The 26528-nt window shown below is 49.2% G+C and overlaps 1 protein-coding gene across 3 annotated transcripts; it reads left to right on the top strand.

Annotated features, from left to right (window-relative positions):
• On the top strand, positions 1-26342 carry GDF6 (growth differentiation factor 6). 3 transcript variants are annotated; one of them, XR_012086954.2, is made up of 3 exons: positions 1-539; positions 22609-24360; positions 25451-26342. XR_012086954.2 is itself a non-coding variant. In XM_020785266.3 (2 exons), exons 1-2 carry the CDS (start codon positions 167-169, stop codon positions 23550-23552), a joined length of 1317 nt encoding a protein of 438 aa, XP_020640925.3. In that variant the 5' UTR covers positions 1-166; the 3' UTR covers positions 23553-26342. The 3 variants fall into 3 exon arrangements, 1 of the variants encoding a protein (XP_020640925.3); XM_020785266.3 differs by having other exon boundaries at positions 22609-26342; XR_012086955.2 differs by lacking the exons at positions 1-539; positions 25451-26342 and adding an exon at positions 5459-22431 and having other exon boundaries at positions 22609-22714.
• The last annotated feature ends 186 nt before the right edge of the window (positions 26343-26528 follow it).

Raw genomic sequence — 26528 nt, 5'->3', positions numbered from 1 at the left:
GAGCGGGCCTCTGGCCTCTAGCGCTGGGGGCTGCGCCGAGCAGACCGACGGCCAGAGGGAGCTGCGCCGGGCTGGGCTGTGCGCGCTGGTGCGAGCGAGCGAGGAGGAGTCTGCGCGGAGCGGGCGCTGGGCTCCGGGGCAACGGCGGCTGGCTCGCTCGCTCGCTATGAATGCTGTCCGGGCTCTGCTCTCCGCCGTGTTCCTCGCCTGCTTCTTCTGGGGGGATCTGCCCTGTTGCCAGCAGGCCACCATCCCCCCTGCCGCCGCCGCCGCCCCCGCGCCGCATCCCCGGGAGTCTGCCAAGGCCGGCATGAGGACCCGCCGGGAGAGCAAAGCGCCCCGATTGCCTCGAGACGCCGCTCGGAAGGGACCCCCAGCTGCCGCCGCCGCCGCCGCCCAGCCCCGGGTGGAACCCCACGAGTACATGCTCTCCCTCTACCGGACCTACTCCATCGCCGAGAAACTGGGCATCAACGCCAGCTTCTTCCAGTCTTCCAAAGCCGCCAACACCATCACCAGCTTTGTCGACCGGGGGCGAGGTAAGCAGCTTGCGCGCCTCCTTTTTCCTCCCCTTTCTGCCTTCTCGCCCTGCCGCTCCTCCCTCGGTGACCAAGTAACAATTGGGGGGGCGCCCTGTTCCCCCCATATCTCTTCCAGAGAAACCCCCGATGGATCGCACCCCACAAATGAACGGCTTATCAGTGAATTAGCTCTCCGCCTACATTTGTAAATTCGAGCATTGCTCGCCCCATAATGTCAGCAGGGTCCTGGATTCTCTTCCTCGTCGATCACGTTTCACCAGCATCCCCTAAATTGGAGCTCAAGGGGAGATCGGAGGCTTCCTCGGGGTGTGTTCACACGTGCGTTCTGACCTTGTAGCAAACGCTGTCTGTTTCTAGCTTTGGATTTGCTTCTCAGCCAACAATGCATTGGCTTGGGGTTTCAGAGTTTCAGAGTTTTATTCACGCCTACCTGGGAGTAAGCCCCACTGAAATGGGTGGGAGGGAAGCCTCCGCTTGTTCTTTCAAGGCAGAATCGGCGTGCTTTTTTAAAGAGACGAGAATTCTCCCGGGTCTGGTGGGAAATCTTAGCATTGGTTTCCAAAATCCGCTATATATATATATATATATATATATATATATATATATATATATATATATATATATATATATATATATATATATATATATATATATATATATATATATATATATATATAATATCATTAGCACGGATTGCTTACGTGCCGTTCAAGTTTCGTTCTCTTTCTTTCCCGCCCTGCGTGGCCCAGATGACAGGATCCCCTGAATTTGAAAGCATATTTTCTGAAATACCAAAACCCAGACGTCCACGTAACTGAAACAAAGGAAGGATTTTCTCGTTTGCCCAGAAGGGGCACTTTTGCTCCCCATTTCCGTGTACCAGTTTTGTGGTCCAGAGCGGGCGGGTTGTTAAGGTCTAACTTCTTTAAAAATAAAAAATAAAGTCTCTTCGTGAATTTAACGTTGGCCGTCAAAGCTGTTCGGTCTCGAATTTTGCTCGATCCTACCCTTTCTAGGAGGGTTTTCTTGGTCACCCTGTTTGGTCCTCTTCCCGGGTCCCGATCCTGTCTGAAAGTAACGAAGAGAGAGGTTTTCAGATATTTCTGAGTACCAATGGTGGCTGGCGTTTCTTTGCGTTGCGTGCCAGTGCGAATCGGCGCCACGGCGCACATTCGAGCGGGCTGCGGTGTGCGCGCGTGGAGGGGGAAAGACGACTTAAATCTCAGTCCTCTCCCCGGCTGCTCTTGCGCAAAGACCATGAAGTATGGCTCGCCTCCAGATTGCATGCGCACAGGACTTCAATGGGCGGCGTGGGAATCGGCCGCCTTCTCAGACTCAGATCCGACCGGGATATGAGGCACAATCGACAGGGTTAGAATCCACGAGGCAGACTGGATCCCGGGATCGGCCGAAGATCGCTCCTTACGCCCCCCCCCCAAACTCCCTTTACGTCCTCAGTGCTTCCCCGGTGGCTTAGCTTTTGGTTAGGGAACGGCGTGTTCGCTTTGTGAAATCTCTTGAGATCCTTTGAGGATTCCGCTCCGAATTGCAGGCTGCGAATGATCTGCGAGCGTTAGAGATTCGAGCATTCTGCATCGGTCTCTCCCCCCCCCCCCGCGTCCCAAAATCAGGGCCCCCTTCCTTCTCCCCCTCCTTCACCTGTTCAGGTCCCTCTACCTCAGTTACTGAGTGCCGACGGCCACCCCTGGCTGCCCTTCCGACGGGACTCACGAGACGTGGAAAATATTGGAGGGAGGGAGGGAGCACGAAGCCCAGGGCTTCCAGGATTGATTTGCGGGACAACTAATAAGAAAAGCAGGCACTCCGTTTGAAAACAAAGGAAGGAAGAAAAAGGAAGTCTTCTCGATTCAGTGGGAGAGAGGGGTTCCCGCAATCAGACGGGAGCCCCTCGAATGCACAGGAGCCCCCCCTTCCTTCAAACTAGGGTGTTCCCTCGCACCACTGGGTCCTTGCCAAGACCACTTATGCCTCTTCGTTCTGTGCCCTCCAGTTGCTTCCCTAATAGGGTTTTCCGGGTCCGTACGATGCTCAAGGAGCGGTTTACCGCTGCCAAGTGAGTTTCCGTGGCCAGGCAAGGATTTGAACTCAGCTCTTATGAGCCCAAGTCCGACACTACGTCACACTACCTCTGTAAATCCTTTTGCTTACCCCAGCTGGTTGCCTCTAGCCCCCTTCCTGCCCTACCAGTAGGTTGCAGCGCCCAGATAGTTGAAGAAGAAAAAAACACACACACGCAAGAAGCGGTGGGCGCCCTTCCGGACGCCCTCGGCGTCTCATTGCAGATTCAGACCGTAAGCTGGGATGGGGAAGAGCAGAGAAGATTACTCTGCCGACCTTCCGGAAAGACGCCCGCCCTCTCCCGGCTATTACTCGTCCTTGAGGCGGCACCATTAGGGCGTTGGAAAGAGCCGCCTTCGCGGGCGTGCCGTCGGGGGCCGGTCGGTCTCCCTTCGGAAGCAAAACTCGGCTGGGGATGATGGACGAAAGGCTGGTGCTACCTGCCCTCAGCCTGAGCAAAGCGTGCAAGGGGTGGGGGAGCCCAAGAGCTCGGATCGGGGAAGCTGCAGAATGACATGTAAGGTGTGTACTGTATGTATATAATTTTAAGGGACACCATACGGATGCACTGCACTGCAACCGAATGCGCCATGCCTGCGAAGTACACCTTATACGTTATTGTGTGTGTGTGTGTGTGTGTGTGTGTGTGTGTGTGTGTGTGTGTGTGTGTGTGTGTGTGTGTGTGTGTGTGTGTGTGGTCTGCGAGAGCAAGAGCCCCTCCTCCCCATCCTATAAGGAAACTGCCTTCTCCATCCTCTCTGATGATCTCAGGGGACGTCGAGCAACCCCTCCCCCCCCCCAAAAAAAATCTCTTCTGCCTTGGATAAGGTTTCCACCGATCCCTGCAAAACCTACCCCGCTTCGAGAAGACGGCTTTTCCCTTCGCCAAGGAAGGAGCTCCGACTCCTGGGCCAGGCGGATCAGGACCGGGCGGAGGGGGGGCGGTTGTAAACGTAGGCACCCTCGGAGATCGCTCGGCTGGCACCTGGGCTCCCGGGAGGCTTTTGCAGGGGCGAGGGGCGGCTGCAGCAGCGGCCGAGCGAGGGAAAAGGCGCAGCGCCCGCCAGCCGCCCCGGCTGGAGGGGGCCCGCCTCCCCCTGCCTTCTCTCCCGTGTTCCCCCTACTGATTTTGATTTGATGTGTCACCGACTGTGACCTCGTGCTGGACCTTCTGAGGGTTGCTTAGCATCAAGCCACTGATTGGAGTATTTCAACTCAGTGATCTAATTGAGTGTTCATGTCATAACATATCAAATATTGTCTAGTCTCCCATAATGAAGGGGGAGCAGCCAATCGCGCCCCGCCAGGGAGGACTTCAAGGGGACTTCCGTTCCTCTGAAGTGGCAGGGCCCCCTCCCCTCCCTTCCCCATCCCCCCCCTTCTTTTTCAAGCCCACCTCCCTGTCGGCTTGTCTCTCCCCCCCCCCCGTCCTCAATTAATGGCTGAGATGGGCTTGCGCGGCGGCGGCCGCGGCGGCGGCTGCAGCTGCACCAGCGCCGGCCGCGGAGAACGGCTTCCCATCCCCGGCATCTGGGGATCCAGCAAGGCGCGCCCGGCCATCTGAAGAAGTGTCCTTCAGCCCGGAGAAGCTGAGGGCAATTAAAGCGGGTCAGCTTTTAAGGTGCCACGAGATGACGGGCTGTTGTTGCGCAAACAGATTCGTATGGACGCCTTAAAGGCTCTTCCAGAAACTCCTGCGTTTGCAAACCAGCTGGCCGCCTGCTTCACGACACGGGGGGGGGGCTTCCGTCGTGTCCAGAAGATGGATCCCCCACCACCACCAAACGAGGCTGAATCACCAAAGCTGCCCTAACATTAGGCCATCATCAGAAAGGAAAACAACTTGTTAGTGGCTGAACGTTTATCTTGTACAGTATTTTTACGCCAGGGAGAGACTAATACATGGGGCGTTTACAGCTTGCGCACCGGAGGTTGGCTGGGGAAGGGGCGCCTTTTGCTCCTTGGTCTCAGGCAGCGACATGGCTTGGGCGGTGCCGGACCTCCTATCATTTCCCCTACTTTAAGGACCACGTGGAATTTTAAGCAGCGCCAGAATAGGATCTTCCATTCCGGAAACTGGAAGAGACACCGGTTTTCTCACCTTGCCACGCTCGCCTGTGAGGACCAAAGAGGGAACTATACCCAAGCCTGCTTTCACGGAAATATGGCGGGGTGGGGGTGGGAGAGAGGGAAGAGAGTTGTGGGTTGTAGTCTTTAACCCGTTTCCTCGACCGTGCTTATTTCCAAGATGACAGGCTGAAGACTACAGTGCTAAATAGATTTTGTTTTAAATGAGAAAGATTACTTTTAATTGAGATCATGGGGTAGGCTCTGCTTATGCTTTTTTGGAATGGGAGGACGCTCTCCATCATGCCTTCAAAACTGTGGATTGGTCGGTCCTTCCTTCCTTCCCAGTGCAGAGCTTTTGAAAATCTTGATTTTACTGGAGAAGGCCTTTATCTCTCACTCTCCCCTTCAACTACGTATAGCAACGAGGTGTGGGGAGCTTTGCCTCTTCCCCTAATCAAACCATATCTCCTCGCCCGCCCACCCCCCTCCCCACTCCCTGTTACGGTCGCAAGATCAGACAGGACCTCGCTGAATGTTAGGAAAATTACTGTTGGCGCATGAAGTAACTCATTAAAAAGCAGATGGTGCTTGGCTCGCCTCAGTCTCTCACCCCCACTCCCACCCCCTCCGTCGCCGCCCCAAGTGTGGCTGTCTTAGGAGTGGCCTGTACTGTACTGGAAAAGGCCATCTTCCTCCTCATAAGTACTAATGAAAAATCTGTTTTTCACATATGTTCCTCTGTGTCCCTAAGCGTCCTTTCCGTGGCCATCAGGCTCCAGTGGCGGCTCAGAGACTTACTTGGAAGTAAGGGGGAGAGCAGAGAGAAGTGCAATTCAAGGCAAGTCAGGGCCCCTGCTGAGATTTCCCAGGTCAAAGAAGGGAAAGAGAGGACACTGTGAGCGCTTAAAGTCGGCCTTTGAAACTGCCTAGAGGATTTTTACACACACACACACACACACACACACACACACACACACACACACACACACACACACACAGACCCTCCCCCCAGTACAACAGCTTTAAAATCTATGGCTGCTGACTGTACTGATGGGAATTATGGGAGTTGTAGTCAAAGAAAACGTTCCCAGGCTGCGAGCTAATGTCCACATTGAAGTGCTTCGTTTGTTGTTGCGAAGAAGTCACTAGAAAGTGGAAATAAATACAGTTTCATTAACAATTCCTCCATCATCAGTGACTAGCTTCCGGATAAAGCATTGAAGTTCACTTGCCTCCTGCACTATCCTAAGGCATCATGGCAAGAAGAATCTGGTGACACCATAAAGTGTGCCCAGTTTTACGATGGCATAAAAATGTTGTGGCCGACAGTCCACTTCATCGGATGCATGGACAGCAGATGCTTATACCAGAGGTTGGTTTGAGATAGGGCGTCATCGCTGTGAAGGGACGGACCTGCATCGTTTGTAGAACAAACACAACCAAATTCTCTCCGAGTCCAACGAGTCCAACGCCTGATCCAAAACGTATCGAGCCAAAACAAAATAAAAATAATAAAATAAACTAGAGAAGGCAAACGCGTTATTAGACTAACTGCTCTATTTTAATGTGTGGACAAGTGAATCAGACCCCAGACCCATGGGATGTGTATCAACTGCCGGTTGAGGGTGAACCCGGTAAAGGTTGTGGCAGAATAGAAGCTGTGAGTTCTTAAGGTCTCACAAGAATTTCTGTTGTACTTCCTAAAACGGACTAACCTCTTTCCGCTTATCCTGAATAAACAATCCGGTCTGATACGTTTTGCTTCCCTCACCCCTTGCCATGCGTCAACTCTTGTGTAGCAGCACCTTTTTCAGCATGCTTGTGGAAATCTCAGTGAGTTTAACGGGACCCTTCCTTAGTGAGGAGAAAATCACAGGCTTTCTGGGGAAACTCGCGTGGCCCACCTCTGTGAGCGGTTGAGCACGCTTATGCTTCGCAGGCGATCCTTACGGGCTGCTTCATAGCCAATGGGAAAAGTCATATTTCCAGCGATGCTAAAGTGTTTAGAATGAAACTGTTAGGCTGGGATCTTTTCGATTTGCGGATTTCAAGGAAAAAGCCAGAAGTGAGAATCATATTCCACCCTAAAGAGGAGCCTTTGAGACTCCTCCTTCCTTTCTGTAACCTCAGCACGTGTAAACGCTGTGACTGCGAAATATGGAGCGGAAACTACCCTGGTTGTGTACTGGGCGCTTTTCACACCGGAAGCTATAAAGTGTGCTTTGGCCTCTTTGTTCTTCTGAGTCGTATATAAGGGACCTGCCGCAGGGGAAAGATCAGGAATTTTACATGGGTCGGTTCGATTCCCCAGGCGGATTTAAAAAAAAAAAAAAAAAGGCCGACTCGCCCACGGAGTTCAGTAAAGAATGTAAGTCTGGGTGTGTGAATCCCTGAGGCGTCACGTGTGAAAGCTGGCAGGGTGCGGAACCCCACCCACCCAAAACCCCACATATCTCTGGGTGGAAGAGTGGCCCCTTGAAGATTGATTGCAGTCATTTCTGAACCCGCAGAGGATCAGAGAAGGAATGACTCAGTTGTAAAGCCTTGTCTTCCGACGCTGTCTCGGGTTTTTGTTAGACGTGCGAATGAGCCGCGTCACGGGACCGGCGGCCAGAAAGGCTATTTTTACAGCCGGAACGAAGGAGCAGAAGGCTCGGGTTGAGAACCGTGGCCAGGACGGGATTAGACGTACCTGGGCCGTGAGAGCCGAGGAAGCCCGTGGGTCCCTCTTCTTGGAGCGCCCCAAAATCGCTGGCTCCGTTTCTCCGGGCAGCGCAGGCCTCCGCCGGCTGGTGCAGCTTCAAGGCGAGCGAGCGAGCGAGCGAGGGCGAAAGTGCGCGATCCGGGCCTCGCCTTCTCCCGGGGGCCCGCGTTGCGGCTGGCGAAAGGCGAAGGAAATACAAGCCGGGAAGTATTTTAATGGGAAAGGAGGGAATTCACCGCTCTTAATGATTTGGTGACCTCGTACTCGATTTGTTTGAGCCCCTTATAAAAACACTAATGCAGACCAGACGGCCGGAGCGAGCGGGGGAGCCCCGCAGAAGTTTCCAATCTGGACTTCACGGCCTCGCAGAGGGGTGGAAAACCGGGTGAAGGCACCGGGACGCGGGGGGGGGGGCGCGGGAAGATCCGACAGGGGGTTCTCCTCTCCTCCTCCCCCCCCCCACGGGAGCGTGGGAAGGATGCTTCAGGCGCTTATTCACCCCCTCCCCCCCCGCGAGCCTGGGACGCTGCCATTAGGGCCCGATTCTAAGCGTGCTTACTCAGGAGTAACCCCCGCCGGTGTCAGCGGGATTTCCCTCCATCCCAGCTCGCTGCAGCTCGAAGTGACGAAGAGGCTTGTGGCACGTTAACAGCTGCCACGTTTTAAGCGCCTGAAGAAGTGGGGCTGCAGGTTTTATGTGGCTTAAGCCCAATAAAAGTTGTTAGTCTTTACAAGAATCCGCCGTGTTTGCACTCCCAAGGGAGGGCGCAGTTCTGACCTGCAGCATCCTGTTGGCGCCCCAAGGCCCACGAGACTCTAAAGTGCTACTATAGGAACCCCTTACAAGTTTATTTGGGAACAAAGAAAGACGTGAATATATTCTGAAGATGTTCGGTGGTGTGTGTGAGAGTTATTATTACAAGCAACTTGATCAGTATTCACATCCCTTTTTTCCCCCCGCTAATCTTTCCTGTAATGGGTTGCGGTTCTGTCCACGGGAACCGTGCATAAATCTCTCAGCCAAGGACGCGGAAGTTTGGCCTGGCTGAGTCAATCACATGGCGCGTTTGGTTTATTTTGTTCACTCTCTGTAAAAGTTACTTTTTTTGGACAGCAGCTCCCAGAATTTTCAGGGCCTTTCTGGCTAGCGAATTCTAGAAAATGTCGTGGTTTTTTTTTTTAAAGGAAATTTTTCTGAAGCTCTGGTTTTCTTTTGCTTAATGGGTCGAGTGCTTCTAGTGTTCTCTGAATAAAGTCCTTACTGGCATTCCATTTCCACCTCGCCATTTAGGCTCAGGCATGGAAAGATGCCGGCTGGGGCAGTGGAGGAAATAAATGCAAAATTCATGCCCTGGAGATGGGGCCATAAACAATCGGCAGGTCGCCTTGGCCATATAGTAACCCTGAGTGCCAGTCTTCCCACAGCTGGTAATCTCCAGCATAATCGGACATAACAAAGGGGATGGAAGGGCTTTAGAGAACAGCAGCGGGAAAGCTGGCCCTGGGAAACTTGGCTCCCTCTTTTCGTTGCTCTAAGGGTGCTTCCGGAGAAGGTTTTTGCCGCGTCATCGCCTTGTCCCGTTCATGAGCCTCTGAGGAGGTCCCTAGAAGTCCCTCAGTTGGTAGCCTTGCCATCTTTTCCGTTGTCTCATCCCTCTTTTCTTACCCGGGAAGACCACGATGAGGAACGATGATCCTGAAAATAGACAATGTTTTATGACTTTGAGCAGTAGAAGCTTTCTATCTGGGTCGCCAGTACGGATCTGCATTTTTCGGACTACAACTCCCACCATTCCCCAGGCAGCACAGAAATCTGGGAGCTGTTGTTAAACATCCCCCCCCCCAATCTACACAAGTTCCGTTACCTGTAAAGGAAAGAAGCCCTTCATACCCGCACCCGTTCTTCTGGGTTCAGTGGCGCTTGCTGAATGCGGGATAAGAGTTCAGGCCTGGTGCTTACACCTTTCGGAAGGTAAGCCCCGTGGAAGTGGTCGTCTGGAGGCTTGAGCGGGGTGGGAATCACAACAAGCTACAAACCAACCTTTTGTTCTTGCGATTGTGACTTAGTTTTGAAGCAGCGGTTTCCTAGTGAATTGGCCTGACTCTGCGAAGGGGAAAGCAGGCTGACATGTCATTACCCCCTCCCCCCTCAGTGGCTGGGAGCAAATCTCCTCTCCACCACCATCCCCGTTACTACCACCAATAGAAAAAACTGAGATCTAGTGTGTTGGCTTTGGACTCGGTAGGCCTGGGTTCAAATTTCATTTCACTCCCCCACCCACTCTTCCTTTCTCCTCCTTTCTTTAGTTTTTTTCCCCCCGTTTGAAAAATAATGTGATCCATATTTTCTTTAGGAAGGTGCAAGTCCGACATTCTTCTCCACCGCAAAGCAGCGGATTTCCCGCTCCGCCTAACACCATTAACTCGCCTACACAGTGATCATGGGACGCTTTTCAATGAAAAGTCGAAGTTCGCTCTTCGGCCTTGGAGCTCAGTCCTTGATGGCGCTTCAGAACGGAAGTCTTAAAATGCAGCATTTTAAGCCTGGAATCTGATATAGATTTTGTTGGGGAAGTACGCAGCCCTCTTACATTGAGGGGCCTGTTTCCCAGAGATTGGAAATTCCGGCGCAAAATATCGACGGTAGGCGCTGGGGGCCAGTAAAATTAATCCGATTCATAGAAGAGGCCCCAATCAAGTCCTTAAGACTCCTCGTCCTCCCCTCATGGCCAACGCACTGTGAACATAGGGATGTGGGCTCAGAAACCACATTGACTGGGCATGATTTATTCTCTAACAGCATCTTTTGGGGCCCTGGCCGTGATCATTTTAATCTGACCTTTAATCTCAACGGAGATTTCGGCATTTCCAAAATACAGTGTTCTGCATTTCCTTCCTTCTGTTATTTCAGTCTTCTGGCATCTTCTAGCAGATATCCATCCACCTCACTGGGAGACAGCACAGCTAGATAGGTATAAAGACGGATGTTGAAACGCTTCAAGTAATTTTAACATTCCTGCGCGGCAGGTTAGGGAAATCGAAAACGTTGGCGCCTCCCGCTCCTTCATTGCGTCTCTCCGGCTAAGCTTCGTTTTAAATCCACATTTTCTACTGTGCAGCAACTGGATCAGGCTTGCCCACGTAAATCAATTCATTTAATCACTATTCAGTCGTCTGACGATCGACCACACACTCTTTAGATTGTGTGGATTGCACGTTAGGCTTTTCCGGAGAGCCGGAAACTACACTCTGTTACATCATACTGTATTCGCTTATTGTTTGGACCTGGTGCTCTTCATCTACAAAGGACTTTCCCTTAAAAAAAAAACAACCAAACAAGAAACATAAAATCAGTGGCTCCCAGAAGCCGCATGTTCAGACGTCGCGTTACAACTTGAACGGCCAGACAAGTCGCTGAGATTCCTCTTCCCTCCTGGCAGCGCTGCAGATGATTCTCTCTCGGGCCATTTCCCCGAAGGTCTGCGGCAGAAAACGTCGCGGGTCTTGCGGGCGCTTCCTTTCGCTTCTCGCCTCCTCCCCTCCCCCGCCGCGCCTGCCCTTCGTCTTGGCTCCTCAAGAGTAAGAGCCACGACCGAAGAGAACGGCGGGCATTTCAAGCAAGCTGCGTAGGTCGGAGATCTTTGCTGACGTGCAGGCAGGCAGAACACAGCGCCGCGATGAGTCCCTCGCCTTGAAGACCCTCGGAGACCCTTGGAAAGGTCTGGTTGGCACGAAAAGGTGCTCATCGCACCTTGGAGCTGTTCCTGTTTGGGACTACGAGGACCACACACACACACACCAGAAACCCCCAGCCCACAATATGTGGCTAAGCCGCCTGGAATGGGGGGCAGGGGCTGAGGATATGTGGTCCAAAGCCCTGTTCTTCCAGAAGGGCAGAGAGAGAGAACGAGAACCAAGGGCGCAGCGGAAACGATCCCCAGCGGTTGTCACCAATCCTGGTCTGTCTCTGCCGCCTTCTCCGTGCGACTGTCTCCCCGGAGAGGGAGTAGCGGAAAAAGCCGGTCCTAAGGCCAGAATTTGGGGGGAAAGGATGAAAGACAAGTCCTTCTCTAGAAGCCAAAGGGCGAACGACGTGTCCCCTTTGCGATTCAACCTATACGTCAGGCACCGTCGGAGGATTCTGGGCTATACCATTTTTGCAGTACGGATGGGGGTGCCCTCATTTTTCTAAAAACAAACAAACAAATCCTCACTCACGGGTAAGATCCCCTCCCCTTCATACATGTGGAAGGTCGACGGTTGTTACTGCAGCTCTCCCTTCCGATGTATGAGGTGATTACATCCGGGAAGTTTATGTGGTCGCCTTGAAAAGTCCGACGACCCCACCTCCAGATGTATGCGACCTCCTCTTGTTCAGCGTGTGGGGTTCCCAATTCTGTGGGCGTGACTTCCAGGACGCCCCTCCCCTCTTTAAAGGGGCTGTTGGCACCACTTATGCACCGGGAGGTGGTTGCAGTAAGAATCCAGGCTGTAGTCCTAACGAGAAGATACGCGAAGCAGCCGCATGGGAATTACTTCCTTTCCCTGTCACCTTACCTGGGATGGTGATACAGAATGTGGCCATAAGGAGAGACTGGGGAGGGGGGGAATTGCTTTTATGGACTACAGCTCCCAGAATCCTCCAGCCACCCAAGCCAGCACCCTAAATTTCCAGGTGAAGACTCATAGTCTCATGAAGTTGGAAAGGGCCTATACGGCTACCCCTTGCTCAATGCAGGAACTCAAATGATTGTCTAAAATGGTTGTCTAAAATTCTCTTCAGTGCCTCCAGCGTCGGAGCGCTCATTACCATTGCTAAAATCCACTATTGCTAACGCAAATGAAATTTTAGTTTTTGCTGGAATACATTAACAGAGTAACCCTCCTGGAAATTTCTGTCTAGGAATTGTAATTCTTCTTTTAAAAGTGATGTTTGCAAACTCTGGGTGTAAGTAGCAGCAATGTGTTGCTAGGGACGCTATACCGTTGGTTCTTTGTGGTTGTTCCAAGCGATCTGGTCCCCAACCACAGTCTGGTTTCTTTTTTTATTTTTTTAAAGTGGTCCCAGTTGTTATGCCCCAGTCAAGGCCAGCTCTATCATGAAGAAGAGCGATATTTGCCCTCAAGGAGACAGGTGATTTGACCCCCCGGGCAAAGAGAGTGATTTAGTACCGCTCTATTTTTACTGTGAAGGAGAGCCGTGCTTGTGGGACACTTGAGCCACAATGGATGAGAGAAGATACGATGCCAGGGCTGTTTACTGCAGTTTACAGTCCGACCCAGAACATATTTGCTCCCAAGAGTTTCTTGGGCTTGAGGGGGATGGAAAATATATAGTAACTTCTGGTCTCCGGTGTAAACGGAAGATTGGTCTTTTCATGCAATTCGAAGTCTTGCCCCATGGAGTTCTTTGCTTTCAAGACAGAGCATCCTCCTCTAGAGCAGAGGGAATTCGCTTCCAAGTATTTATTTATATTTATTTATTTTATTTTATTTATATCCCGCCTATCTGGTCTTGCAACCACTCTAGGCGGCTAGAGTTAAAGTTATTGTTTTTTAATTAGAGTGTTCAGCGTTGCATGGGTTAAAATTTTGGCTATGAGTAGGGAGGGAAGAATGGCAATTTCCCATTTCTACATGGTATTTCCAGGTTTTCTCTGGTTGCTAATAACTGGGCTGAACTGTTTCTTTAAAATCCAGCTGGGTTTTCTAACAAGTTTAGACAAGTTACTTAAAAAAACAAAAATCTACAGTTTCCAGCCAGTGTGCATAAGATTGTGGCTTTGAACAATTGTAGATTCAGTGCATTTGAAAACAAAATTGATTATCTTTGCCACTTTGGCTATAAAAACGCATCCTAATCTTAAATTACACTAGCTAGTGCATTTTCAGCAGAGACTGTAAAAGTTCTTAGTTGAGATTACAACGATTACAAACTCTGATTACAAACTCTGGATTTGGTTTAGGGCCTGAGGCGAGGGGAAGAGCTGACTGGAGATCCTCCCTGGGAGTTGGGGGATTCTGAAAGTTGTTGGCCAGGGAAAGTGCAATTTGCTAAACTCTGAAAAAGGTCAGAACCCTATTTTGTTATACCTTCAATAACTTCATTTAAATCAATGGGACTTAACCTAGAAATTAGTGGGAGACCAATAGGGCATGCCTTGAATAACCTCATAGAAATTAACAGGAATTAAGCTAGAAATCAGTGAGAGAACAATAAGGCCTCCAGTAGGTCCCTTGAAGTCAACAGGATTTATTTTAGGAATTGGTGGGAGAACAATAGGATGTGTCCGGAGTAAATCCATTGAATTCAGTTACTGCAACTAACCTATCTCTTTAACTTGGTGTGGTGTAAGTACAAGGAAGTCTCGGACTCACTGTATGACTTAAATGTCCTCTGCAGGGAGAGAAAGGAAATGCCACCCAAGGCGAAAAAGGCCTGGCGGCCTGGCACTCTCTCCTGAGACAGCCTGCAGGGCAACGGGCCTCAGAGCTTTACCTGTCAGGGTTGTTATTTTGCAGGCCGAGGGTCATTTTTTTTGGCCTGTCCCCAGGAGGGCTCTTGAGGCACGGCCTGCAGACAGGAATGGAGAGTGAGGCTTTAGCAGACTCCGAAATCTGCCCAAGTCCCCTCAAGCTTGACCAAGAAATAAACAGAAGAAGAGGGGAACACTCAGATCTAGAAAGCCGGTGGTGGATGAAAGGATATTATTGATGTTAATGGGCTAAATCCAACCAAGGGAACCAGTGGGCCTTACATAAGTACGCATTTAACAAGGCCCACAGTTTCATTCAACAGTCTGCCCTAGTTGGCAGACTAACAGTTGAATGTAGTCCGTTTATAATTAATACAGAGGTAAAACTTTGAGTGTTAGGAACCTGGCATGGGGATGGCGTGACCCTTCATGAATCCCATCAAAAGGAGGCCAGTGATTGGTGGGGGGGGGGAGGGAGAGAGAAGCAGCCTGAAGCTGGCACTTTCCAAACAATGGGCTTCTCAATATGATTCAGCAGTTTTTACGTGCCTTCAAATTGGAACAGACTTACAGCAAGCCCAATAGGGCTTTAAAGGTAAGTGAGATACAGTACTGTATTTAAGAAGTGGATTTACCAGTTCCACGCCTCCAGTGAGCTTCCCTGGCTAAATAGGGATTTAAATTTCCTTGGCTGAGTATTTAAATCTAGGCTTTGAGTCCCAGTCTATCAGGCAAAATCCAAAGAAACAAAATAAGACAAGACAAAAACATGTGGCACCTTAAAGAGTAACTGTTATATTTTAATGTGAACTTTCATGGACCATGTCCACTTAGTCTGTCATGCTATCCATTACAACGTACTGATCCCGATGATTCTGTTAGTTCACGAGGAGAGCAATACATCTTCAGAGGAGAAGAAACCTTTCATCTTTGTAAGTAGGATCCTAGAAAGAAGACTTGGGGTGAGGGGCTAAGAGATGGAGCATCGTAACAAAGCAACAAAGACAGAACAACTGGTAAGCTTAATAAGCCAAAATAGCCATGTTGGTTCTATTAAATAAAATAAAATAATTAAATAAAATAAATAAATAAATTAGGAAAGAAATGAGGAGGAGAGGGTTGAAAATATTTAGCTGGAGTACTTCTAAGAGAGCAATGGAATGGAGTACCAATGGTACATATTTTGAGAAAGAGATTTAACAGTAAAATTCTGTGAATGTTTATTCAGAAGCTAAGTCTTACTGACTTCAGTGATGCTTACTCACAAGTAAGGATTTCAAGGCTTCCAGCTTCCACCCCAACACACATTTCTGTATTGTTCACGGATTGACTCCTTAAAAAAAACCCTCATTATTTTGGGTCTTTGGTTTTTCTGAATGGCCTTATGTTCCCAGCCATTTACTTGTTTTTGGACTTCAGACCTTCTACATCATCACATATTCTTCACTACTTTTATACTCGGCTTTCCACTACAAAACAGTGCTCAAGGCGGCTTACGTTCTTTATATCCGGAATAAAAAGAAACAAAGCCATAAAATCGAGTCCAACCATCCCCACTGCAAATGGCGATTCAAGTCCACAGGCCAGGTTACTCCAAAGTAAGTCGCAGTGAATACAATGGCTCTCAGGCTCCATCTCCTGCCCACTTCCAAGGGATTAAAACCAACTGAATTTAACGGGAGAGACTTCTATTCCGAGCAGGCAGGTAGGTGGGATCGTACTCTCTTACTCTCCGGGAGAGGGGGCTCGAGCAGGATTTGCTTTGGACTGAACACGTACGGGCGGAGCAAAAGCGTCGGTTGCCCTCTTTGTGGCCAAGTGCACTCGATCCCTACCGAGGTGGCTTCCAAAAGTGAAAGTGTTTCAGGGATCGTAACCTCCGCTGGGTTTCCGAAAACGAGACTCGAGAGACGTCTGAGAGAACCACATGGGGCGCCTTAAGGGCCGCCGAACACTCCGGCTCTTTTCAGTGAACGCCCTAAGGATCGTTCGCAACTTGATGTCCAAAATGTCTCTCGCGGGCATTTGTTTGCAACTCAGTTCGGTTGCTCCAAGCAAGCCAGTGGGATCTGGCAATGTGGTTGAGAGCGCGAGTGGAGGAGTCGGGTTGGGTAGGTGGGAACGGCCAAGGCCTTGGGGACTTCAGACTTCATCTGTTCAAGCGGTGCAACGACCAGTGTGTCCTCTACGTACACGTTTTGGGATGGAACCCGACGCGTATTTACTCCGAGGTACTGTATGTCCCGGCCAGCCTAATGGGGCTGCCCTCTGTCTGCTTGCAAGAGGGTAGCCCGTCCTAGCTTGTGGCAGCAGAAACAAATATTTGGCATGCTTAGCCTCAGCTTTGCTGGCCTCAGCTTTCTTCTCCAGCCCACTTCTCTGGATGGCTTGCATCTGAAGAAGTGGGCTATAATTCACCGAAAAAGCACGTGGCAAATAAAACATGCTAGCCTTTAAGCCACTGCGGGAGTCTTGGTGGGGGTCTCCCTCCGAATAACGTTGCACAGGGTCCAACGGAGGTCCAGCGGCAGGCTTTCCTCGGGAGTAAGCCCCCTTACAGAGAGCGGGCATTGTTTCTGAGTAGGCCTGCTGCTTAGTCCGCAGATCAGAGTTGTCTTCTCCTCTTTGGAAAAACAAACCATTCTGAATCCACCAGCAGCTTTACAACTTCGCAGAAGTCTTGTCAGGGGTCCAAAACAGTTCTGCAGTCCAGGAAAAGGGAGCAGGGAGCGCTTCATGAAGCCGTGAATTGCTCTATGATGTAATGTAACATGATAAATCGGATTCCACTAAATAAATCATATATGCTACCAGCCGCCGCCCTTAAGTCTCTCTCCCGTTTCCTTTGTAAGGAAGGTCAACTGGCATTAATTGAACGTAATTTTGCAATAAGGCGTTTAGGAATAAAGGAGTCAGGATCTCCCCACCCATTTTAGGGCGGGTGGGAATCGCCTTACAGTTAAAGGTTGAGCTATATTTCTATTTATGAGTAACGCCAATGTAGCTAAGAAGAAGGCCGAGGAAAAAACCTGAAAACGTCGAGCCCACTTTCTAGAAGGCCCCGATCCCAGTGGCGTTTGGCAACCAGGGCTTCTCTGTTGGGGCTTAATGTGGTATCAGCTGTGGCACTCGTCATAAACAATTTGTTCTGTTCGGCAGCAAGTCCCCGCGATGGCTAAGGAGGCCCTTCTTCCGGGGGAGCGTGTGCCCGCGACGGTAGGCTCCCGATGAGTAAAGGTGGCCTTAGCACGTTTGTCAACTGGCTGCTGGATTGAGAAAGACAAGAGAGCCCCCCCAGCCAAGGATGTTGTTGGGGGGGCGGTCGTGATGGAGGCAATCGTTTTCTAAGTGTTTACACACAACCTTTTAAAGGCTTGGTCTGTTAAGAAGGAGTCAAGATGCCACTCTTTTTAAACAGGGAGAGAAATAAAAGTTTTTTTAAAAAATGTTGTGTTGAACTGAGTCTTTCTTTAAGTTTATGGATTCACGACGCGGGATTCTGAGTTGACCTGGGGGAAGTTCAGTCGCGTGAATCTGGTTAGATTCAGAGCAGCTTGTTTGAAAGAACCCATCCTTCAGGGATTTTGAAGGGGCTAAATAGATGGGGGCATTCATTCTGGAGTGACTTTAGCTTTGCTTTGCTTGCTGAACCACTGATATGGCGGAGCTGAGGCCTGGCCTTTGAAATCTTTCCTCGCAAAGGGTGAACTTTCTTGACTGGCCATTGTGACACGCCAAAGGGGGAGATTAATCAGGACGGATGGATCCGGCTGAGGGCAGAAGTCAAAACAGTTAGTCTCCAGAAGGAATTACAGGAGACTTCTTTAAACTCCCCTGCTCTTTCTCTTTCACTGTACACATTCACAGACCGGCTGTGTGTCCTTTGTCGATCAGATGTATGCAATGAGTGCTGGTTTTACCCATAGGTTTTAAATGTTACTTTTTGGGACTACAATTTCCAAAATCCTCAGAGGGCTACATGTTCTGTCTGACTATATCAGAGCTTGCAAGTCCCAGAATCTAGGTGCCATGGCTTTATTCTGGACTTACTCATGCCCATAACTACAATGGCATATAAAACCTATTAGTTAAAAAAAACAAAACAAAACACCAAGAACATCAGCAGTGAGTGAAGCTCCTCAGATCTGTTTACTTTTTTTAAAAAAAACTACCAATTTGCCTTGCAAATCAATCCTATATAAATATTGCTTTCCAATGGAAGTTAGTTCTACCAAACAGAAATGCCATTTATTCCATGTTAGTTAAGATCTGCATTTATGCCTTCAGTAACTTGATCTGAACCTTTTAGATGATGAACCTTTTAGAAAATGAAACTTCTACTGGGACTTAGATGAGACCTTCCACATTAATCTAGTTTACAGCTGAAAAGAAGGCCTTAGACCTATTCGGGATGAAGGTTAATCAACAAAACATGGGCTTGATGGAGCCCCTCTCACTTTTGTGGGGGCCAGTGGGAATGGAGACATCTGAGCTTGGAATCATTCTTATTTCCAATGAAGGGGATCAGATTGATGTTTAGTCAAGAACCATCAATAATGGTGAAGGGGTTACTCTCCTAAACTATTTTCCAGTTGAAAACCATCAGGCTCTAAGTAGGGATTCCAAGTAAATCTGGAATTACAACTGAAGCAGAATTTGGAAAAGTTGCTTTTTTGAATGACAGCTCTCACACCCCTCTTAGCCAGCATGGCCAATTTCTCTTTCCCCTGTTTTTTTTTTTTTTAAAGTTACATTCTACTGCAATACTGTACTCCTAGAACGCACAATTATTACTTTCGGGGGGGGGGGTGTTGGACCTTTTACAAGCTCTGCATCTAGGCCAGCATCCTCTATCCAAAGAACTATCATCTGGAAGCAGAACAAACTCCCCACCCACCCATACAAATTGTCACCGGTGTCAAGGATCAATTGTCTACACACACAGAAACTGCTTTTAGTTGTCATGTCCACTTCATAGCTCCTCCTCACACAAATTTGCGGAATACCTTGCCAATTGTCACTCAGTTGACAGAAGACAGCTGAGGAGCATTGAAAAATTCACACCATCAGATATAAACTTAATGTTTTGAATTTTTTTGAGTGCTAGGGGGATATAATCAGCATGCTTTCATAGGGTGTTTTAAGGACAGAGATGATCAAAGGTTAATTTAAAAAAATAACAATGGGGAGGATATTGCTATGTTCATTGCAACTGGCACACATTCCATCTCCCTCCACCTCCACTTTTAAAAGAAGGCCATGCTGTTCCTCAATGGGAGTCTTAAAGAAATCAGTTCCCTTGAGCTCAATGGGACATTCCCAAGCAAATGCACAGCATATGATTGGAGAGCCAACTCTTCCATAAGGCCTATTTTAGTTGCAACTTACTACATTGAGCAACAAGATTTCAGCCTCAGTATTCCTGCTATCTTGGGTTGGTGGGGATTGTAGCCCCAAACACTTGTAGGGCACCAGGTTAAGGAAAGTTATTCTAAAACAGGCCCTAGCATTATTATTATTATTCTTTTTTTGCAAACACACCTGTATGGAACAAGCAGTGGGCTTTTCCCTCTGAAAAGAAAGGTTTGTGCCCTCCTTCCCAGATCATACATTATATTTATTACTTTGCCATCTTGTTTTTCTTCTCCAAGATGCACAGGGCATCCTGTGTTATTTCCCCTCCACTCCGTTTATCCTCATACAATCCTCTAGCATAGGTTAGACCAAAGAAGAACAACAGTGACTGGACTGTATTTACCAAGAAAGCTTTGTAGCTTTTGAAGGATTTGAAGCAAGGTTTCGCTAGTACAGTTTTGTGTTACTGATGTGTGACACTGAGAATCATAATGTAGAAGAAGAATGATGTCCTATTCCAGTTATATTATTTCCTGCACACACAGCTTTTATCACTTGCTTGGATGTGTGTGTGTGTCTGTGGGAATGAGCTGATGTGGGAATATGATGCATATGATAATTAGGCATCCTCCAGGACTTCAGCACTTCCCAGCCTTGAGTCCCCGGAAGGTCTTGGATTACAACTCTCAGAAATCCTGGCTAGCACAGCTAGTGATACAGGCTTCTTGGAGTTTTAGTTCAAGAATATATGGGGACTTAAGGTTGGGAACCACGGCTCTAGGTCATACAAAGTTTCTGTACGGTGACAGGGCACCAATTTTGATAGCAAAGGAGAGGTCAAGAGTGCATACTATTCCTGTATCCCTGCATTCAGTGAGTGTAGTGGTCAGGAGCAGCCTTATGCAATCTGCTGCCCCCCCCACATGTGTCAAATGAAAACTCCCACTGACTTAAATTTACATAGCCATTGACCATGATGGGAGTTGTGGACTAAAACATCTAGAGGGCAGATACACAATTCTGTAGAGGTTCATTCCACTTGGAGGTCAGTGGGATTTATGAATGTCAGCGAAGAAAGACTGCAACCAGATACCACTTCCTCCAAAGTCCTATCGAAATAAAGGAGACATGCACTAGATTGTGCTGTAAAGGCAGGGTTGCCCCCTTTCTCCACTGCTGACTCGTTTGTCCAAAAGGACCCATATTCCAATGGGAGGGCAACTTTTGCAGTGCTCCATTTAAATTACAGTCCTTTCTCCAGCTTCCACTGGAAGGATCAAAAGGAACAGTATGCTCAGGCCACCCAAGTCCTCAAAAATCTGGAAGTGACAGATTGCATCAGATGAACCCCCTGAAGACAAAATCCTCCCTTTGCCTGGCCTGCTTTGATTCAAAAGTTTGGAAGCTGGATCTTTCTACAGAGCAGTTAAGCAGTGGCACTGCAAATACCGGCACAATTAACAGGTCCTCCCTCCTTTCCTTAGTCGCACAGGGCCCTTCCCCAGCCTGGCGACCGTCAGACGTGTTGCCCTACAACTATCATCACGCTCAATAATGGTCTGGGGATGATGGTAACTGTAGTTCATTATGTGTCTAAAGGACAAGAAAGAAAGAAAGAAAGAAAGAAAGAAAGAAAGAAAGAAAGAAAGAAAGAAAGAAAGAAAGAAAGAAAGGCTTCCGCGCTGGGAAGGGGAGTCTGTAGCTGAAATACCACCCTGTCTGAAAATCCCCGTGCTCCGTGGCTCAGAAGCGAATCACCTTTGAACTCGGTGGGTCTGACATCCGAATAATAATAATAATAATAATTTTAAAAATCACAAGATCCAGGCTGTGCAAAAACTAGAATTCTGCACGCTTTTACTTGGGCGGAGGCGGCGGAGACTTATTTCCCACGGATGCGGTCTTTGAAAACGTGGTTAGTGGGCTTGCTGCCAATTTTTGTTTGATCGGTGACAAAACATCAAATTGGTCCTGCGAGTGAAATCTACGTCTATCGGAGATACAATATTAAGCCAACTAGGTTATTCCCTGCCTCTTTTGCGGGGGAGCGGACAATCCACGACAGGTACCTCTCGGCCTCGGTTATCCCTGGGCGAGGATCCTCGCCACCGGGTCTTCTCAAGCGGACCCCTCAGCTGGCAAAACATACAGATCAGAAGTATTAATTGTGACCTTCCTGGGCAGTAAATAACCCAGGCCTTCACAGTCCTTTTAGTTTTTCTGTCTCAAGGCTGGAAGTGCTGCAGATCGAGGCTCACAGCGCAGCTCTGTGGTGACATTTTTACTATCGAAATATATATATAGGCTTTTTACTAGATCCTTGGGGAAACTCAGAGGCTGCGGGGATTTTTTTTGTATTTTGTATTTGCTGGCTAGTAAACCATTTTATTGGAAAGCAGCTAAGAGGAGGGGTGGGGGAGAGAAGGGGAACCTGGTTTGGTTTTCGCGACTCAGTCGTCTGTGTATTGAATGTTGTTGTTTTTTTTAAAAAAATAAATTTGGTGCTTCTCTGTGTGAACACAGCATCTTTCCCCAAGAGACATAGCCTCAATATAATTTCTAAAAAAAGAAGAGGAATGGTAATAATAATATACCGTTATTAATAACCGTCACCAAAGCGAGGATTCTGAACAGCTCACATTTATTTTATTCTCAATAGTTTGGACTCTCTTTTAGGGGAGTTTTAGCAGAGAGGGGAAGAGTTAGGTGGGCGATTCATTAAAATAATCCTCCTCCGTTAACCTTCCCCGCCCTCAAGGACTCCATTAGCTCGGATTGTTGGAAGCGGAACGAAGTTATGTGATCTATAGCGCGATAGGTGGGAAGTTAAGCGCTCCTCACACCCTCACTGGCTTGGGAATTCGGAGCCAGAAGTTTAAGATAAATTTAAGCAAGAAGGCAGCTGATGACAGCTAGAAATCCCTTTTAGGTAGACCGAGGTGGGCAAATTATGGCCCCTTGGGTCTTATTTTATCGACGCACACCTCCCATCCTCCCTCGCCAGCACAGCCAATGAAGAAGGGTCCTGGGAGTTAAAAGTCCTTCGCCTCAACTAGAGACCTTCGGGAGGGCCACAGCTGCCAAGCCTTCACGGATCTGGCAAACTGGCCATTCCGTTTTCGATGGGCGTGGATTGTAAGGGCCATTAGGGAACAAGCCCCATTGGTTTCGATTGGAATCTGCGGGCCCCGTCATTAGGACACGGGTACATAAACTGCGGTCTTCCCTAACCCCCCCCCGCCCCACTGTCTTCTCCGAGGGTGGTGTCTGGGCTGCTGAAGAAGTCCAAAGCACCTGGGCGAGGCCACCTCTCCCTCCCCTTCCTGGAAGTTCCCCCCTTGAGAGGCGAAACTGACTGCAATTATTGCGTTTTATCTTGCAGACGATCTTTCGCCCAGCGCTTTAAGGAGACAGAAGTATTTGTTTGATGTATCGACTCTCGCAGACAAAGAGGAGCTGGTGGGAGCCGAACTGCGCCTCTTTCGCAAAGCCCCTGGCGATCATTTCTCCAAGGCTCAGACAGGCCTGGCCCATTTGCAGGTCTCGCCCTGCCTTTCGGGCCGCCTCCTGGACTCCAAGGCTCTGGACTTGCAGAAGGAGGCGTCAGCCCGAGCCGATGGCGACTGGGAGGTATTTGATGTGTGGCAGGCTTTGCAGCCTCGCCAGCCACGGAAGCAACAGCAGCAGCAGCAACTTTGCCTGGAGCTGCGGGCCGTCGGGGGGACTCGAACTCACGGGCCCGGGCAGCTGCTGGACTTGCGCAGTCTGGGCCTGGGACGGGGCGCGCGGCCGCAGCAGGAGAAAGCGCTGCTGGTGGTTTTCACCCGCTCGAGGCTGAAGAATCTTTTCGCAGAGCTTCGCCAAGAAAGGGAGAACCAGCCGGGCCACCCGAGCGCGCATGCGCTCTCCCGGGCCCCGGCGGCCCACGGCCACCTGCGCTTCCAGAGCCGCCGGACGAGGCGCACGGCTTACAACAACCGCCACGGCAAGCGGCACGGCAAGAAAGCCCGGCTCCGGTGCAGCAAAAAAGCCCTGCACGTCAACTTCAAGGAGCTGGGCTGGGACGACTGGATTATCGCGCCTTTAGAGTACGAGGCCTACCACTGCGAGGGCGTGTGTGACTTTCCTCTGCGCTCCCACCTCGAGCCCACCAACCACGCCATCATCCAGACCCTCATGAACTCCATGGACCCGGGCTCCACGCCGCCCAGCTGCTGCGTGCCCACCAAGCTGACCCCCATCAGCATCCTTTACACCGACGCCGGCAACAATGTCGTCTACAAGCAGTACGAGGACATGGTCGTCGAGTCGTGCGGGTGCAGGTAGCCCCGCGCCTCTCCGTCTCCCCCTGGAGGGGAAGATTTAGAAGACGACGACGAAAAAAGCAGCAGCAGCAGGCATCAAGGCGGGAGGGCGCGCACGCGCGCGCGGGGGGGGAAAGCCGCAATAGACTCGCGAGGGCTGGCCCTGCGGAGAACAAGCGGGAAGGGAGGAAGGAGTGAGCCGAGAAAGAGCGCGAGCGCGAGGGAGGCACGCGACCTGCACCGACGCGCGCACGCGGGCGCCCCGAGGGAGCCCTGCAAAGGGAAAAAAAGTTATGGGCGCGCGCCTTTGTCAGTTCCCTCGCGCGCACACCCCGCGCGCGCCTTTCGGAGGGAACCGCGTGGGAAGGTGTGTGAGCCTGCCTTCTAGAACTGCGCGTGCGCGCTCCCGCCGTGCTCGGGGGGGGGGGGGAGGACTTTCAGCCTTATAAGGTTGAGCTTCTTTTCGGGCGACGATTAGAGTGTTTGGGGTCCGCCGCGCCGGCGAGGCTTCTTGGCAAGGGGGCGCATGGCCTCCGTCTCCCGCCCCTCCGGAAATGTCTGGAGAGGGAGGACAGAGGGACCTGGGGGCCGATGCCCTTGCTTGGCTTGTCTGTTAGGCGGGACTGGGGCGCGGTCATGGGTGGCCTCTGGCTTTAGGAAGAGAAAGAACCCCAGGCAGGCTCCGGACCGGTGGCAGAGCAGGGTGGGTGGAAGATTCCCTTGAGGGTCCCGCTCACTTTGCCTTCTCCGTTTGGCAGATAAGAGGTGCTTACTCAGAGGAAGGCAGCAAAAGGTCGCTCCGGAAAGCCCTTCCATATCGATCGGAATCGGTAGCTCTCCTCCGATCAGAACGGCCAGAAACAGGAAAGGCCGGCCGAGTGTGTTCGCTTTTATGAGTTACCTTTACGGTGGCTTGTGTACATTTCCCATGGCATACCATAGCATGTGCTTTATTATTATTTTTAAATTAAGCTGCCTTCCATCTTCCGCCCTGAACTGATTTTCCAAGGAAGCTGTTAGATTGTGGCAGCAAGAGCAACAAAGGATCTTGGGGGACATTAAAAACTAGGGTTTTTTTTGCATAAAGGTTTCGGGGGCCCATTGCAGCTAAATGTGGGCTAGCGGCCACCAAAGTTTATGCCAAGTAAAACTTGATATTATAAAGTGCTACAAGCCAGTGTGTTGTTTATTTCTGAACAACTAAAGGCCAGACATGCATGGTTCATAAAGGCAAAAATCATGTGCAAGGGGCTCTCAGCTGGTTTTTATCTTAGGGGTTGGAGTTCAGCCTGTTTTGGGGCTGGCCAAAGTTGGAGTGGGTGTGAGAAAGAGTCACAACTGCTTGTAAAACTTGGCCCCAGTGAAGAACAGGGAACCCATAATGACCTCCAAAACCCTTGAGAACTGCTGGTAGGGGAGAGGTCTAGGGCACAGACAGTGCAAAATGCTTCCGCTTAAAACGTGGAATAGTCTTCCACTTAAAACGTGGAATATTTTTCCATGAATTACCTGATGATCCAGGCTCTCTTTAAGGAAGGTATCTGGAAAGAGCAGAACAGAGCTGGTCTGACCTTTTTTCCTTCTAAAACATCAGTTTGTGTGTCTGCTTTCCTGGAGGATAATCAGGCTGAAATAGCTGTACCAACGCCTCCTCCACACCACTGTTTGATTCCAACCTGTAATTATCAGTTTGGTGGGGCTTTAAATCTTAGTAATGAGAAGCCATGAAGAGTTGCAGAAGGCACAAAGAAGTTGGGGTTTTTGGATGGGCGTGAAAGGGCCTTTTAATTTCAAAGTGAGTATCACCAGGTAGTATAATAAGTTTCAGGAGAGGCGGGCAGGTGCTTCTGCAAGTTAGAACAGTATTAAACAGCTGATTGCAGACTTGACGAGTCACTAAACCTCTGTTTTCCTTCTCAGCCTTCCGCAAATATGGCTCTGCAAGCAGGAAAATGCACTTCTAAGCATTCCTGAGATCCATCGGGAGTCTCCTCCCCTCTACAGTCAGTTCTGGAAGAATTTAGGAGTCTATTAGACTATCTGTTACATACTTGGAAAATAACCAGGGAGGGGGAGTATGAGTGTATAAATATATAAATAAATGGATAGATAAATAAATAATATAAGAGACTGAATAAAAGAAAGCCTTGGCCAGGAGCAATAATTTTTCTTTAAAAATGCACACTTTGGTTTGGATGCACTGTTGTTCATATGAAAGTTGTAAATAATTGTTTATTTAAACAGACTGCAAAGTGCAAAAATGGAGGTGAACAGTATGCATTTCCTGTTTCCCCTTAACGTCTAGAACATGATATGCACTCAAATGTCTTAATATTTTTTTAAAAAGTTTATATTTGAGTTGTACAGAGTGAAGCATTAATCAAACATTTCATGTGTACCTCTCTTAACATTATCATTCTGTACCTTTAAAAATGTTATTGCAGGATTTAAAATTCTGTGCTAATAACAGACACGTCTTCTTCTGTTGTCTACCTCACTACATTGCAAGGGCACAGTCCCCTCAGGAGGGCTGGCCCACAATGCAGAGTTCCCATTCACTTCAGTGAAACGTGAGCAGGAGAGTTCTTCTGGTGGGTTTTGCTGCAAATATTTACAACTGTTAACAGAACAATCGTGTACACATTTTTATCTGAGAGTGAAGCTCATTGAATGCTTCCCTCAGAGTAAATGTGTACAGGTTTGCACTGTAAAGCTCTTTGAGGTAAATTAATATCCAGAACATTTTTACAGTACATTTTTACTGGCTGGTACTAAAGTTATGACTGTATTATTAAACTTTTCCCCCCTCAAAGTCAGTTTGTTATTTCTGTTCTTTATGACTAAATGGTAACACATTTTTATCTTAACAGAGTGTTGGCTATGATTTCTAAAACGCTGCCTGTCAGCTTGAAACAAGTATCACTTAAAAACCTAATCTTCAAAGCCCTTTGTACTTTAAACCTTTTTATATTCTTGTGTGTTTCTTTGTGGTAACTTT

This window comes from Pogona vitticeps, chromosome 4 (assembly GCF_051106095.1).
Source record: "Pogona vitticeps strain Pit_001003342236 chromosome 4, PviZW2.1, whole genome shotgun sequence".
NCBI lineage: Eukaryota > Metazoa > Chordata > Lepidosauria > Squamata > Agamidae > Pogona > Pogona vitticeps.
Note: the sequence above shows the minus strand (reverse complement) of the source record. Positions and strands in the feature narration are given on the sequence as shown.

Excerpts from the sequence above, each read along its gene's own strand:
- GDF6 (XM_020785266.3), top strand. The coding sequence starts at position 167 with ATGAATGCTGTCCGGGCTCTGCTCTCCGCCGTGTTCCTCGCCTGCTTC. Across the intron at positions 540-22,608 it reads CTTTGTCGACCGGGGGCGAG|ACGATCTTTCGCCCAGCGCT; the intron begins GTAAGCAGCTTG and ends TTTATCTTGCAG.